The sequence below is a fragment of the Physella acuta genome, unplaced genomic scaffold (assembly GCF_028476545.2).
Source record: "Physella acuta isolate Inbredline_101_S28 unplaced genomic scaffold, ASM2847654v3 ptg000462l, whole genome shotgun sequence".
In the NCBI taxonomy this organism is placed as follows: domain Eukaryota; kingdom Metazoa; phylum Mollusca; class Gastropoda; family Physidae; genus Physella; species Physella acuta.
The window spans coordinates 479830-494788 of NW_026731981.1; the positions used below are offsets into that span (position 1 = coordinate 479830).

The following is a 14959-nucleotide window of genomic DNA, read 5'->3' on the forward strand; positions in this document are numbered from 1 at the left end:
ACCTAAACCTAAACCTAAACCTAAACCTAATCCTAATCCTAATCCTAATCCTAATCCTAAACCTAAACGTTAACCGACATTGACTGATACACCTACACCTATACCTTCACATTAAACCCAACCAAACCTTGACGCAGGACTAAACCTTAAACCGTGCCAAATGTATACCTAAACATTAACTTAAGCCTAATTAAAAACCTAAAACTAAATCTCATCCAAAAACTAAACCTAAATATATCCTTAAAGTCAACCCTAAACGTTCCAAAGATACAATCCGCCCACGTCGCTGAAAATATGTGTACGTAGTTTGACTATATTTTCCCTTTTGTTTAGTCGTCGGTTCACTTTAACGCCTGACCGATTTTGATGACTTAAAACTGCACTGTTAAATCCAGGTAACGTGCAACACTTAGGTCACGTGGCCGTGAACGTGGGTGATGTCGTAAGCCGCAGCCGATAGAAACAAAGGATACTGCAATACCATATGGCTTGTTTACCCAGCACTCCAGAGCTGGGTAATTGCCAACTGGGAGATGGTTAATTAATTTTAAAAAATGCATCTCGTTACGTATTGATTTTACAGTATTGTTTGAATAAAAATAGGTGTCTTTATGAATTTACAGTCGGCCTGAGAGAACTTAATGCTATGGTTTTTACTTTTTAATATGCAATATATATATATATATATATATATATATATATATATATATATATATATATATATATATATATATATATATATATATATATATTATGCTTATTTGAGATAGTTTTGAGCTAAAAGTTTAGTTAAACGGAAAAATAGAAACTATAAAAATTTAGAGCACTCAGTATTTTTACATTCAATGTGTGAATTATCTATATAATAGATATACAATCACGTCTTAGTGACTATAAATCTGAGACCGCCCATTTAATAAAAAGATAATATTAAAATAAGTCAAAATGATGGTAAAATAAAGAGTATATCCTTTGAAAAAAAACAACCGCAAATACAACGATGTCAGTTTGAATAAATACATTAAATGAATTAGTTCATAAAAGGTAAATATTAATAACAAAATATCACGAAAGCAAAAAGGTTGCGATTAAGCTTTTATGTCCACGATCAAGGATAGATTTAGGTTTAGGTATAGGTTTTAAGATTCGGTTCCGATTTCGATGCAGGATCAGGTTAGTGATAAGTTCAAGGTTGATGATAAGGATGAGGCTCCAGTCTGATTAGTATTCGGGTTGTGGTCGTAGTCAAGATGGGGTTGATGTCGATGTTGATGTTTTGGTTCAGGTTAGGATTAAGATCTAGTTTTCGGTATAGATTAAAGTTTAGGTCGAGCTCTACGTCGAGGTCAATTTTAAAGGGTAAGAGATGAGAAAAAAACGTTATTAGAGTACCCACAGCTGTATTTGTTTTCTGAAATTACGAATTATCTAAAAGTACAAAACCTACGATAATTTTTTTGTGACTTTATAGAGGAAAACACCTGGAAGTATTGGAAACAACAGTGTGAACCTAATGTCAAGGTTATATGTTATGACGCAACTCAAGGTAACATTTACATCTAAAAATACAACAGTATCAAGTCACGTGGGCATAACGTGACCTACGGCCTTGTGAGGTAATCCCCACCCACAGATTCTGTCAAGCGTAACTACTGCAATGAATTTTGGACTTCTGCCCGCGTCATTTGCTAGTCTCGGCAAGTCTATAAATGGGGAGAGTTGACTCATGAGAAGTCGAGAAAGGAGACAAACCGATAGTTAAATCGACACTTATACTTTACATTAACTAGTGTAGGTATTGATAGTGTAGGAAAGTTCTGTATAATTCTAGTTGTTTCCGTTTTTATATTCATGTGTTTGTGTTAGAACAATTTTTAAAATTTTTTTTAAAAAATAAAGATGCTTGCATAATTAGCAGAGGAAATATTTTTAACATGGAGACGAAATTATTATAATATGATTTAAAGATAGACAAAATTTTTTTTTAACTTTGTTGGAAGACAGACTGAACTCGTTCCAGTTGAGAGTGTAGACAGTAGAACTTTGCTTAAACTAGGCTGGAAGAGAGACATACAATTAAAACGCGGAACAAAAGAAATATTATTCTTACAAGACAGAGAAAGTATAATATAAGTCTGAGCGATACGTAGATAGAATCGCCACAAAGAGAATATAGAATAACTTACAATGAGACAGAAGGATAGACATACACCGCAAAAATACAGACACGGATAGCTTATACAAGACTGACAGACAAACCTTCTATAAGGCTGAAACACAGACAGAATATACTCGACTTACTGGCAGACAGAGAATATTAGAATAAGTATAATATATTATCGAATCTTTTAGATGTTTATGACAAAACATCTTTTGTGTACTTGATTTATCACTAAGATAATTTATTCGAATAGTTAAACCATAGACAATCTTAAGTATTACGTTATAACAACCCTCTCTTTTATATTCACTAAATTTATAATTCAGTTATAATCATGCAGTTCAAATGCTTTATAATTAAAGAATGAATTAAAACATTTTAGAAAGAAAACAAGCATATTAATTAAGCACTTATAGTTTACCATCTCGTTTAATATCATTGTAATAAATGGAACATGCTGCTATAACGTTTTTGAAGTCATATAACCGTCCTTTCGTAAAGTAAGTAGAGACAAGTCACCCTTTACAGTATGGCGATCCGATGTGCAGATGAAGTAGAGTTAACCTGATCTGTGATATCGGCATATCTATGAACTAATGCCAAGCTCAGCATTAACGCAAAGCGTTCCTTAGATTGGTTCTCTCTCTCTCTCTCTCTCTCTCTCTCTTTCTCTCGCTCCCTCTCTATTTCAAGCACTTTTAGCACTATTTTGACCAAACCACAACATTTTATTAAATATTTTCTTTAAATATGGACCAGTTAGAATACATTATCGTGTAAAAAAATGTTGAATAAACCTAATTATTTTTCTGGTCATATTATATTTTATATTTTTTTCTCCTGTATTTGAAGAAGCCATAAATCAGTGCCTACCACACCACAGCCGTCACCGACACGATGCTGAAAGAAAGCGAGAAACTTCTCCAAAGCCTTCACACCGGCAAGACGTTCGCTAAGATGTACGCCGCCTTTAGGCCCAGCTACCCGCAAGAAGTGTACGATAAAATCATGAGCTACCACCTAGAGCGGCCTGGTTCTCCACCCTGTGACCAGCAGTTGGCTGTTGATGTTTGCTGTGGGACTGGACAGAGTACTCTACCCCTGACTAAATACTTTGGAAAGGTTGGTTAAATAATGGCAAATATAGGCTACTGAATGGCGTAATGGTAATTTGTTAGAATAATTGATTTTCATAAATGTTAGTATATGTTTAACTTAGTGGGTTACTCATGCATCATTTTGTTCATAAAAATCTGAAACATGATATTTTGCTCGTAAAAAATGAAGGAGGATATTTATCATTTTATTTATTAAACTTTGAAACATAATATTTTGTTCATTCAAAATTGAAACATGATATTTTGTTCATATAAAATTGAATCATATTTTGTTAATAAAAGATTGAAACATATTTTGTCCAAAAAAATTGAACCATGATATTTTTCATAAAAAATTGAAACATGATATTTTGTCCATAAAAAAGGAAACATGATATTTTGTTCATAAAAAAATTGAAACATGATATTTTATTCATAAAAAGATTGAAACATGATATTTTGTTCTGAAAAAATTAAAACATGATATTTAGTTCATAAAAATTTGAAACATGATATTTTGTTCAGGTGACTGGCGTCGATATCAGCGAAGACCAGGTGCGCGAGATGCCAACAGACGTGAAAAATTTGAAAGCGGTCGTGTCGTCTGCTGAAGATTTGTACTTCCTGGAATCTGGGTCCGTGCATCTGGTCACCATAGCAACCAGTCTGCACTGGGTGAACCGGGACAAGTAGGTCGCCCTTATCACGTGATGTTGAAATAGTTAAAACAAAAACAGTGAAGTGATTACTTACAAATGGTGTAGTATTAGGCTTACACGAACACAGCTGTACCTAAGTGGTCATCCAATTAAAATCCTGGACTATGTCGTATCAGAACCAATAGGATTTCTGTCGTTTAGACGTAAAATACGCAGTTATGTTAACACCCGAATAGTATTAACATTACTTATTTCAATTTAGTTTTGTCCGTGCAACATTGAACATAGTGCGATCACACTTTAGCTAGCAGAGACAGACCTTATTCAATGGTTGTTTTTTTTTTTAAAACTACAATGCGTGAAAACTTCATAGAATATCATGTACAATTTCAATATGTTGTAACTCTTGAATTCCGTTTGTTAAAAGTGTTTGGTAATTTGTGGTGACAACTATACTGATGGTGCAAAATGTTGTCGCATTGTACTTAAAATTGAGCCATTTTAATTTACATGCTTCTATATAATTAGTTACAAATATTAACTAGAATTTTAAAGAAAATAGTTAAGATTGTTTATATACGGGTTTTATTTTACCTTAACCAGAGGGTAACTATTTTAATTTAGATTATACTCATACAAGCAACCAGAGTTTCTTCCAGGCATCTCTTCGGGGGGGGGGGGGGGGGTTAAGCCCCCCCCCCCCCCGAAAATTTTTTACCGCCCCCCCCCCCCCGAACGAAATGAAATTTATATAATTTATATAGAAAATATATACTTTTAACAGTGTCCGCCCCCCCAAAGAAAGTTTACCGCCCCCCCCCCCCCCCAAAAATTTCAAGTGCCCCCCCCCCCCCCCCCGGAGAAAAAAGTCTGGAAGAAACACTACAAGCAACTCACAAGCGCAACCATCTCAATACATACCTCAGTTTAAAAAAGAAATAATTTAAGTAGATACAAGTACTTTTTGTATATTTTAAAATGACTCCAAAGTTAACTCTGTAATAGAAATTTGTACACGTATATTAATTTATTTGAACAAAATAAAAATAAAAAAATTAACATCAATTTTTGGCCAGATTTTTTGACGAGGCTAGGCGAGTACTGAAGCCAGGTGGGACGTTTGTGGCCTATAGCTACTGGTTTGATCAGTTGGCCAACAATGAGGCAGAGACCTTCATGAAGAAAGTAAGTACAGGGGACAACATATGGCCATCCTTTCCCCTTGTCTGATGGCCACTATGCTCAATAGTCATGAATATTCATGAATATAAATGTGTATTTATACACGCACACATATGTATGTATGTATGTATGTATGTATGTATATATATATATATATATATATATATATATATATATATATATATATATATATATATATATATATATATATATATATATATATATATATATATATATAAATATATATATATATATATATATATATATATATATATATATATATATATATATTTGTGTGTGTACCTATTGCCAAAGCATGAAGAATTAGTAAAATGTAGCGTCTTTACCAAATTATAAATCTATCCGATAAATTGCCTTGATATGGGTAAGGCTTATAGTTTTTATTTCCTACCATTTCATCTCACACAAACTAAGTAGTAGGTGTTGGATTGACTGTTTGAAAATGTCATCAATCATGACGTTCCTGGCTCGTTAGCTGGGGATAACCACTCTTCCAGGATAGAAAACTCTAAAATCAAACAACTGCTGCCTTGTAGTTTGTTCTTTGTTGGACAAAGGCTATGGAAGCAAATACAAAAAGAAAAGCAGGCTAAAATCGGAGTCAATGGCCTCAATTGTGCATAATCAGTTGACATGTATACTTAATTGTGTTGAAGGGGATCCCTTCCTACACTAAAATTAAAAAAAGAAGAAGAAGAAGAAAGATGACGTTCCTGTAAATTTTACTTGAAATCGGGTTTCAGATGCTCCACACAGTGTTTGGTAAATATTTGACGTCACGACTTGATGTTATGGAGAATAAATACGCCACAATAAAATTTCCATTTAGTCACATTAAAAGGTAAATTATTTGACGTAACAAATACATGACATAATTATATTTTAAAAAAATAACAAAACAAATATACAGTATTGATGATACAACTTTTACACTTTGTTTAAATTAGAATAAAACAACTAATTTCAAATACATTCGTTATTATTTATATATTGCCTAAAGACATGTTGCTAGCTTTAAGAAGTTCATTAATTATAAGTAGCTGACATTGACTGCTTGTATATTGCCATTACTACAGATACGATGGTATAAAGATACCAGCAGAGATGACACTGAAAGAATACATAGGATACATTGCGTCTTTCCATTATATCAATCTATATTTAAGAGACTTTCCCAAATCAAATATCTTAGAGGAAATCGAAAAATCGTAAGTGTTTTTTTGTGTGATTCTTATAAAATATTGTATTAAGTCTTCATTTAAATGTGCTGATTTTCTTCTCTAAGGGTTTGTTTAAATCTCTATTTCTAAAAAAGATTAAAATGTTCCTTGCATTAATCAGCTCTTATAGATAGTTGTTATCAAACGACCTAGGGTCACCTAAATGATATCATCATAATTCGTTCCTAGCATAATTAGGTATAGTGAGTCAACCATGACTCTAGCCCAATAGTTCTCAATCGATCTCTGTTTAGCTGAGGTGTGGACCACCATCTCCAGTTCTCTGTTTACTGAAGTATATGTAGTTAAAAGGTCTTTCAATTTGAGGCCTTCCCATCATAGAAAAAAACAGAACCATTTTTGTCCCCATTTTACAATTTGAATAATGGATTATCTCATTTGAAAAAAAAATTCAGTACACGAAAATATTTTGTTGTTGTAATAGTTTTGCTATAAATATAATGAATTTTAATTAGTGTTATTTAATTGATTTCATTTACAGCCTAGCTCTGATACTAGGAAGCAGAAATGGTGACCCAGATGACACCATCAATGTTAAAACAGAGTGGAATGTTTTTATGGTGTTGGGGAGACGCGAATAGAGTACATTTGGTGTGGGACTTTGACGAAACAGAGTGGAATGTATTTATGGTGTTAGGAAGACGAGAATAGAGTACATTTGGTGTGTGGGACTTAATAAAACAGAATGGAATGTTTTTATGGTGTTGGTGAGACGGGAATAGAGTACACCAGTTGTGCGGGACTTTGATAAAACTTGATTGTGTTCTCTGAGCAATAGACGTCTGTGACTAACGAATAGTGATCATGAAAATAATGATTATTCCACTCTAAAATGATAAAAAAATTGTAAAGTTATTTTGATTTATTTATCAACATCAGCATCTCTCAACGCTAATTAGCGCATATTTATTAAAATTGTAAATAGCTTGTAAATCTGTATTTGTTTTGTATATTAAATTGAGTTTAAAGCATGTTTGTTTCATCTATACTTGTCAATTATGCGTTTATTTATGATTGTTGAACGGAAACCATAATGCTTCCATTTTAAAATAAAATCGCGTGCAATTTATCTATTGAATGTGTATTACAATTCTTTTCTTTGTGTTAAAAAAGTCTTAAAAGTCTAATGACCCTATGGGTCATGGGGTCAATGTTGGCTGCTTGTTATAACATATCTAATTAGCTTGACCTCACTTGGACTGTGAAAAGTCTATTGAAATCGATCGAAGAACAACTCCGGAACAGAGTTCCTTCCAGGAATCTCTTCGGGTGGGGGGGGGGGGGGGAGGCCCCCCCCAGCGCGCGAAGAAAATCTACCACCCCTCGAACGAAATGAAATTTAATTAAAACACAATATACTTTTATATAATTTTAACAGTGTCCGCCCCCCCCCCCTGAAAATTTCAAGTGCACCTCCGGAGAAAAAAGTCTGGAAGAAACACTATTCCGGAATGACAAACAGCACTCCTAACTTTAAAGCATAACTTAATTTTATTAATGTGTGTTGACAAAAAAGTTAGTAGTCTGAACATGAAAATCATTTGTACCTAGACACAATAGGCTAGATATATCACATCATTGTTTATAATAGAATTTATTGCAAACTAGGATGCTTACTTTAGAAGGGTAAATTTAATTGACATATTTATTACAAAATTTGAAGATTTATTTGCATTTTAATCCCCATTTTTTACACTTTTAATCTCAAACGAATACATAAGCCAACATTTAAACTAGAGACAGTGTCTTTTTATCGTTCTGGTGACTTCAATAAAGTTAATTTGTAAAAAGGTTTTTGTATAGGCTAATATTTTATTTCTTTAAACTAAGAACCCGGGGAGGTAACCCGTATTTTAACTCACTGTTTTATTTATAATGAATTACCCCCCTTGAACATATTCCCAGACTGTAGATAGTACAAGAGTAAGGGTAATGTGGGCTGAGGCGTGGGACTGTCGGTGGAGTATTTATATGGCAATTAAATTCACCAAAAGCATGAAGAAAATGTTAAATACATGTCTGGTGCTAAAGGTATCTGTTTTTTTTACTCTAGAAATAGTGAAAAATATACATTCTTTGAGGCCAGTTGAAGTTTTGTTACAATATATTTTATTATACATTAGGCCTATATTAGTTTAAAAAAAATGTTTGCAACATTTAATTTGAACACATTTTTTTCCCAAGAATAAACAACTTTATTATTCTATAGGACACAGCTATGAAAGACAACTTTTGTATTTAATCTATATCACAAGACCTGCCGGCAGAGTTCAAGCCTTGAGAGGCAACTCCAGGCGATTAGCGAGGGGGGGGGGGTACATATGTCCCCGGGCGTCGACCTTAGATGGCGTCGAAATGGTTTGGAAAAACAAATTGAAAGTTTTAGTGGGGGTGCAAATTGAAAGTTTGAGAGGGGCGGGAATGAAAATTGAAAATCTTTAGGGGGGGGGGGGGGTGAAAATTGAAAGTTTGAGGGGAAAGGTGCAAATGGAAAATTGAAAGGTTGCTCCCGAGGGGGGCAACAAATTGAAAGTTTGTCCCCGGGCGCCTCTGGGCCACTCCCTTTCATCTTGTACCAGCAACGGCCTGGCGTAGGATGGGTCAAAGTTATAGGCTGTCTCTGGGAAGTTGTACTTGTACATCTCCACGCTCATCTCTTCATACTTTGGTAGTGTGTCCAAGTTTTGAAGAAATTGTTTGCTTCCTGCTTTCTCTTTTTCACATTTTCCACCAATGCTTTTGCTTGCTTCACCAACTTGTCATTTTCCTACTCAACTTTGTTCATGACATTTTCCTTATCAACAGGGTATGGGATATTCAATGCTTGATCTACAGTTTGAAATCTATCAGCCATTGTAGTATCAGGTAAACTTGACTTGTATGCATTGAAATCAATTTTATGCAAAGTTTCCGGCAAACCTTATTCATGAAAAATTCGTGCTTAGCTTTGACAACTATTAATGTTTCAATCTGGGCTTTTGGTAAAACAGCTGCAAAATACAGGGGTCGGTTACCTTTTGAGACAAAAGAGTCAAAAGTTACAATGTACAACATTTCCAAATTTTTAAAGAGCCACTTACATTTTTATGTGCACTTCGTACTGATTGTTGATTGACTTTAATTACCATTAACTGAAAATATTCAACTTAAAATTTTTTTTCCTGTGTACATTTTTCAGTTGGTGTCACCCTAGGATGGTAGCTTTAAAGTGTGTACGATGTTTATCTATAGTAGGTAATTAATACAGTTGGATGTAGCATTGTTTTCACTATAGTTAGCTCCCCACCCTTGCCAATTTGTATTTAAAATACTTTTTCACTCTAATTAAGCATTAACTAACTAGCAAAACAGTTTTTCATCTATTTATTTTGCAATTTGTTTTATCTTGGTGTCACCCCCAAAATAGTGCCACCCGGTGCGGTCCGCATCCCCCGCCCCCACCTCCCGACGCCCCTGCTCTACTCCACCTATCCTCATTCTTTTTTATTTTGTTTAAAGGTGATTTTGTTTTACAGTATATTTTTTTTAGTTGTGAAATTAAATAATATAATTATTAACGAACTGGACAGCCGCATATTGACATTAAAAAGCCATAGGTTTCCGGCCCTAGCCCAATCCACTACCAATGAGGAAACTGTTTTCGCTGCACCACCAGCCCAGGCGTCGGGAACCTCTTCAGACTGAAGAGCCAAAAGTTACAATTTACACAATTTCCCAGTTTTTAAAGAGCCACTAACATTTGTTTCCCCAATATTTTGGTATTTTGTAAGGATTGGGTAAATACATTTGGCTTTTGGTTTGAAATTAATAGCGTTAAATATGATCTAATATACATTCATATAAAAACATACAAATGTTTCGCACAAACAGTATTTTAGCTAGCTCTGCTATGATAAAAATTAGCAATCAAATAATATAACTATAGGATTACCCCGATCCACTTTAAAAGCCAATAACTTTTTTTTTCTTTACGAGTCTTTTATCCTGTTTGTTAAAGTTGTTTTTCTTTAAAGTATATTTCATGTGAGTTATGAAAATGAAATAATAATATAATTATTTGTACATGGAGCTCGATTGCCGAAGTTTGCCGACCCCTACACTAGCCATTTTAATAAGTTCACTAGATCAGAAAGCGTATTTAAAGTAAAGAGAGAAGTATTACGTTGCTGTACTCAAAAATGTTGTAAAATGAAAATTAGAAATTTTATATAGCAAATATATTGCCAGTATTGTAAAGGTTTGATATTGTAAATATTACGCATAGATTCTGTTTGAATCGATCAAAACGCTATTATTTATTTATAAAAAACAACAGATAAATTAGACAATAATAAATGCTTCAAATTATGTATAATGCGATTGAAATAAAACCGCAAAGCACACTTTGATAAATTTTTAAAAGGTTGTTTAAAGTTACCTCCCATAATAATTATTTTAAATAACATGAACGGGGTAGGACCGATTCTTATGATATTGTTTCATTGAGAAAAGTAAGACTTTAAAATTATTGTTTTTAAACCAAGTATCCAAGTTAACAATCTGCAGGCAGTTGTTTTTGCGCCCATATTTTATGCAAGAGTAGAAGCAGTAGTGTCGCAGATAGATCTATCTTCAGTACCTCTTTGGATTCGTCTATTCTGACCTGTGAACCATTCTTAATTTTCTTTATAGCCTTGATGACTTGCGCAAAAGCTGGGGACATTGGTGTCAGATGTTAAAGTTGTGCTGCAGGTGGGATGTCAGGAATAGAGGGTTAGGAGGATTTATCCAACATCTCCTCGAAATGTTTGACACAGCAGCCTCGCTCTTCTGCCGTTATTGTTTGGCCGTTTGCGTCCCACAGCCGTACTGGGGGCTGGTAGGTCCTACTCTTGCCTGACATTCATGCCATTTTTAAGTTTCCTTGTAGGGAGACTTTTAATAATTTTGCTTCTATTACAATCTACGTTGTTGCATCCTTTTTAAGTTTCCTTGAAGCGAGACTTTTAATCTTCTTGCTTCCATTTCAATCTACGTTGTTGCATCCTTTTCAAGTTACCTTGTAGCGAGAATTATCATCTTCTTACTTCCATTTCAATCTCCGTTAGTGCCATCCCTTCCATTTTAATCTCAGTTAGTGCCATCCCCTTTTGAGTTCCATGTTTCTCTTCTCGATAACGTAGGTACCAGCTGATTTCCATATTTGTTGGTGCTTTAGTCTATAGTCTTCAACACATTCTATAAATCAAACCGGAGAGAGCTTGGAAATACAATTTAAATTCAAAGTTGTACGATTTATTTAATGAAGCTCGATGACTAGGGACAGTAGCCTAACGTAGTACTTCATTGTGTTGGAGGATATCCCGTCCAACATTACAATTATAAACGAAGAAGAAGATGAAGTAGAAAAGAAGGATTCATGTTTCTCTTAGCTCTTTATGTAGTCAATCTTTAATTTATGATGTGATGTGATCAGGTTGAGATGTTTTTGAATGGTGCAGAGGCGTAGCGACCCTTCCCGTCGCCCGGGGACAAACTTTCGATTTGCACCCCCCCCCCCCTCCCTCAAGATTTCGATTTGCACCATCCCCCTCAAACTTTCGATTTGCACCCCCCCCTTTTAACCTTTCAATTTATTTTTCCAACCCATTTTGGCGCCCCTAAGGTCGGCGCCCGGGGACATATGTCCCCCCCACACGCCCCCCCTCGCTATGCTACTGAAATGGTGTCAGTTTGATTGTGAGCTTGGAAACCAGGATCTGGTGATATGAAACTATGTCTTCCCTTTGTTATACTCTCACGGCTTAAAGACTTCCTAACTTTCTAGTAACTGTGATATGGTCTATCTGATTTTCATTTAGTCATTAATTGAACTGACAAAATCGTTTTTCATGTATATATTTTGCAATTTTTTGTCTTGTTGGTCCCCCCCCCCCCCCACCGAATTGGTGTTACTCGGTAAGGTCCGAACCCCTCCGCCCTCGCCTCGCGACGCCTCTGCTTACTCAGTGAGCATAGAAGACATTTTCGTTGTTGCTGGTTTGTTCAGTTTGACTTGAGTCAGCCATTACTTACTCAGCGAGCAGTCTATTCTGGTCTAAAATGTTCACGCCATTTGTCTTGGTTGTGTGCCTTGTCTGGTTGACTACGTACATCACTGCACAAGATTCTAGAGGTTAGTTAAAAAAAAAAAAAAAAAAATATATATATATATATATATATATATATATATATATATATATATATATATATATATATATATATATATATATATATATTTAAATTTGAGCCTCAACAAATATTTTACATCTTCTCTCGTCTACGGCATCATCTACACTTGTTGATGTGGGTGTACGGACCAGAGTTTCTTCCAGGCATCGCTTCTCTAGTTGCGATTTTCCAGGCCTCCAAGAACTGTTTATCCTCGCATATATTAGTTAGACACCCGTGGTCTAGTCCTATAGACTCTTTACACAAGAATGTGGGCTGTCCTCTGGTTAAGGACACGTGAACTCAATCATTTTGTCTGGTCAAATAATAACTCGAAGAAATTTTCAAGTTTTTTTGACAGCTAACAATACACGTATTTTTTTTAGAGTGCAATCAATTTTTATTTTACATTTTTGCTTGTATTTCATTGAATTATTATTATAATATAACTTTCTGTCTATAGCAGATTCCAACAACAATAGATCAAAGCGTTCTAGTATTGATGAAGTACTGACATCTAAGGCCTGCGCCATGCCCAGACCAGTGGTCACTCTGTCTGGTGGATTGGATGTGATGTGCGACACACAGACAGACGGCGGAGGATGGACGGTGATACAGAGAAGATTCAACGGATCGACTGATTTCTATCGGGGGTGGGATGAGTACAAAAATGGCTTTGGTGAAGTTAACGGCGGAGAATTTTGGCTGGGCAATGAAAACATCTATCGTCTGACGTCCTTAGCGAAACACGAGCTGAGGGTTGATTTAAAATATAAGAATAAGGACTACTACGCTCAATATTCAAGCTTTAGTGTGGGTAGTGAGATTGAAAATTATACGATAAAAGTTACCGGGTATTCAGGGGATGCAGGAGACGCCTTGGTACACCACGATAACTGCAGAGACAACGACAGAGCCCGCAATCTAAACTGCGCCATGAAGTACCGCGGTGCCTGGTGGTACCACGAATGTCATAGCGCCAATCTAAACGGGGAGTGGGGAAACATTGCGTACGGCAGAGGTGTCACCTGGGAACCGACCTCAGGTCAATATAATTCGGCAACTTTCACCGAGATGAAAATAAGACCGATCTGAGAAACGACTTCGTTTCTCTTTTGACGTAATGAAATAAAAGATGTCTATAAACTTCAATAGAGTAATTTGCTTTCGTTATTCTTAATAACATTTTCTTTTTTTAAAATATGTTTTTAATTTTTTTTTCCGCCATTCTTCAAAATTGCAATTATTTTCGCCCCTACTTGGTGTTGAAGATATACTATTCATTTTTCTGCATTAAAAAAACAATTTTTTTTTTGACATTTTAAACATCATGAACAAATCTTACATATACGAAACTTTAAAATTTTGCCTCCGAAAAAATCTCAACTATGAATCATATATCGCTGTTTACAAAGCTGGGGGTAAACAAACCGTGTGGGCAGAGCACTGCCCCCCCCCCCTTAACCCACTGGACGAACTTAAAACAAGTTAATAAAAAGTCTAGTGACAATTTAAGCGCAATTTCCTTATGTTATCCATAACAATTTTTAATTTTTTGTGACCGAACAAAAGGATATTTTTTTGCGCAAAAAAAAAGACAACTATATTAACCTATATCAACGGAAATAGTTTTATTTTAACGAGTAGGCCCACACGATGCTCAGTTTAAAATATTATCCTAGGCCTACACGATGCTCAGTTTAAAAAAGTAGTATCATCTTAGGCCTACACGATGCTCAGTTTAAAAAAGTAGTAAATATTTTTTTGTGACCGAACGAAAGGATATGTTTGAAAACCTTTTTCGGCAATATTGTTCTAAATTATCACAGGAATCGATTGGTAAATGTTTCAAGTCGCTAAGTGGTCTGGTTGCCGAGATATGGGCTAAAAACTGCATTTTTTTCGAGTTTTTTGGCTTTTCCGGGAAATCCAGGAAGGAATTCCGGGAATATTTTGACCCACTATCATCCTCGGAACTTGCTTAACATATTTGCTTTGGAACTAGTCCTCGATATTGCTTCGTTGAGGAGGAGATACGACTTAAAGCTGCGGACACACATCCATTCATTCATCCATCCAGAAATGACGAGTTAATAATCGCAATTGTCCAGTATGGAAATTGCGCTAAAAAGTATATATAATTTATACAGAAAATTTATACTTAATGTTATACTGTTTTTATTTTGGTTGTTCAGATTGTGACCCTATATAAGTAGACTGCCTTACACCGTAAACCAATTCGCGGCTAATAAATTTATATTTAGCATGACTTACTTTGTAGCTATATGTCATATATTGTAAATTAATTTTAATTGCATAATTTATTACCTTTTTAAAAATAACTCTGATACACATGCTAGTATACCTTTTGGTAACACATGGGTATATTTTTCCATAAATGTTTAATAG

The 14959-nt window shown here is 34.9% G+C and overlaps 2 protein-coding genes across 2 annotated transcripts; both read left to right on the plus strand.

Moving 5' to 3' along the window:
• The first annotated feature begins 1751 nt into the window (after window positions 1-1751).
• Window positions 1752-7370, plus strand: LOC131943583 (putative methyltransferase DDB_G0268948). The gene is made up of 7 exons (XM_059303793.1): window positions 1752-1791; window positions 3014-3283; window positions 3784-3947; window positions 4994-5102; window positions 5864-5961; window positions 6197-6328; window positions 6843-7370. Exons 2-7 carry the CDS (start codon window positions 3059-3061, stop codon window positions 6940-6942), a joined length of 828 nt encoding a protein of 275 aa, XP_059159776.1. The 5' UTR covers window positions 1752-1791; window positions 3014-3058; the 3' UTR covers window positions 6943-7370.
• Window positions 7371-13012: 5642 nt separating this feature from the next.
• On the plus strand, window positions 13013-13679 carry LOC131943590 (fibrinogen C domain-containing protein 1-like). Its single transcript, XM_059303799.1, has one exon. The coding sequence runs from the start codon at window positions 13082-13084 to the stop codon at window positions 13643-13645; it is 564 nt and encodes a 187-aa protein (XP_059159782.1). The 5' UTR covers window positions 13013-13081; the 3' UTR covers window positions 13646-13679.
• Window positions 13680-14959: the final 1280 nt, after the last annotated feature.

Excerpts from the sequence above, each read along its gene's own strand:
- LOC131943583 (XM_059303793.1), top strand. The coding sequence starts at position 3,059 with ATGCTGAAAGAAAGCGAGAAACTTCTCCAAAGCCTTCACACCGGCAAG. Across the intron at positions 3,284-3,783 it reads TGACTAAATACTTTGGAAAG|GTGACTGGCGTCGATATCAG; the intron begins GTTGGTTAAATA and ends TATTTTGTTCAG. Across the intron at positions 5,962-6,196 it reads CCATTTAGTCACATTAAAAG|ATACGATGGTATAAAGATAC; the intron begins GTAAATTATTTG and ends CCATTACTACAG.
- LOC131943590 (XM_059303799.1), top strand. The coding sequence starts at position 13,082 with ATGCCCAGACCAGTGGTCACTCTGTCTGGTGGATTGGATGTGATGTGC.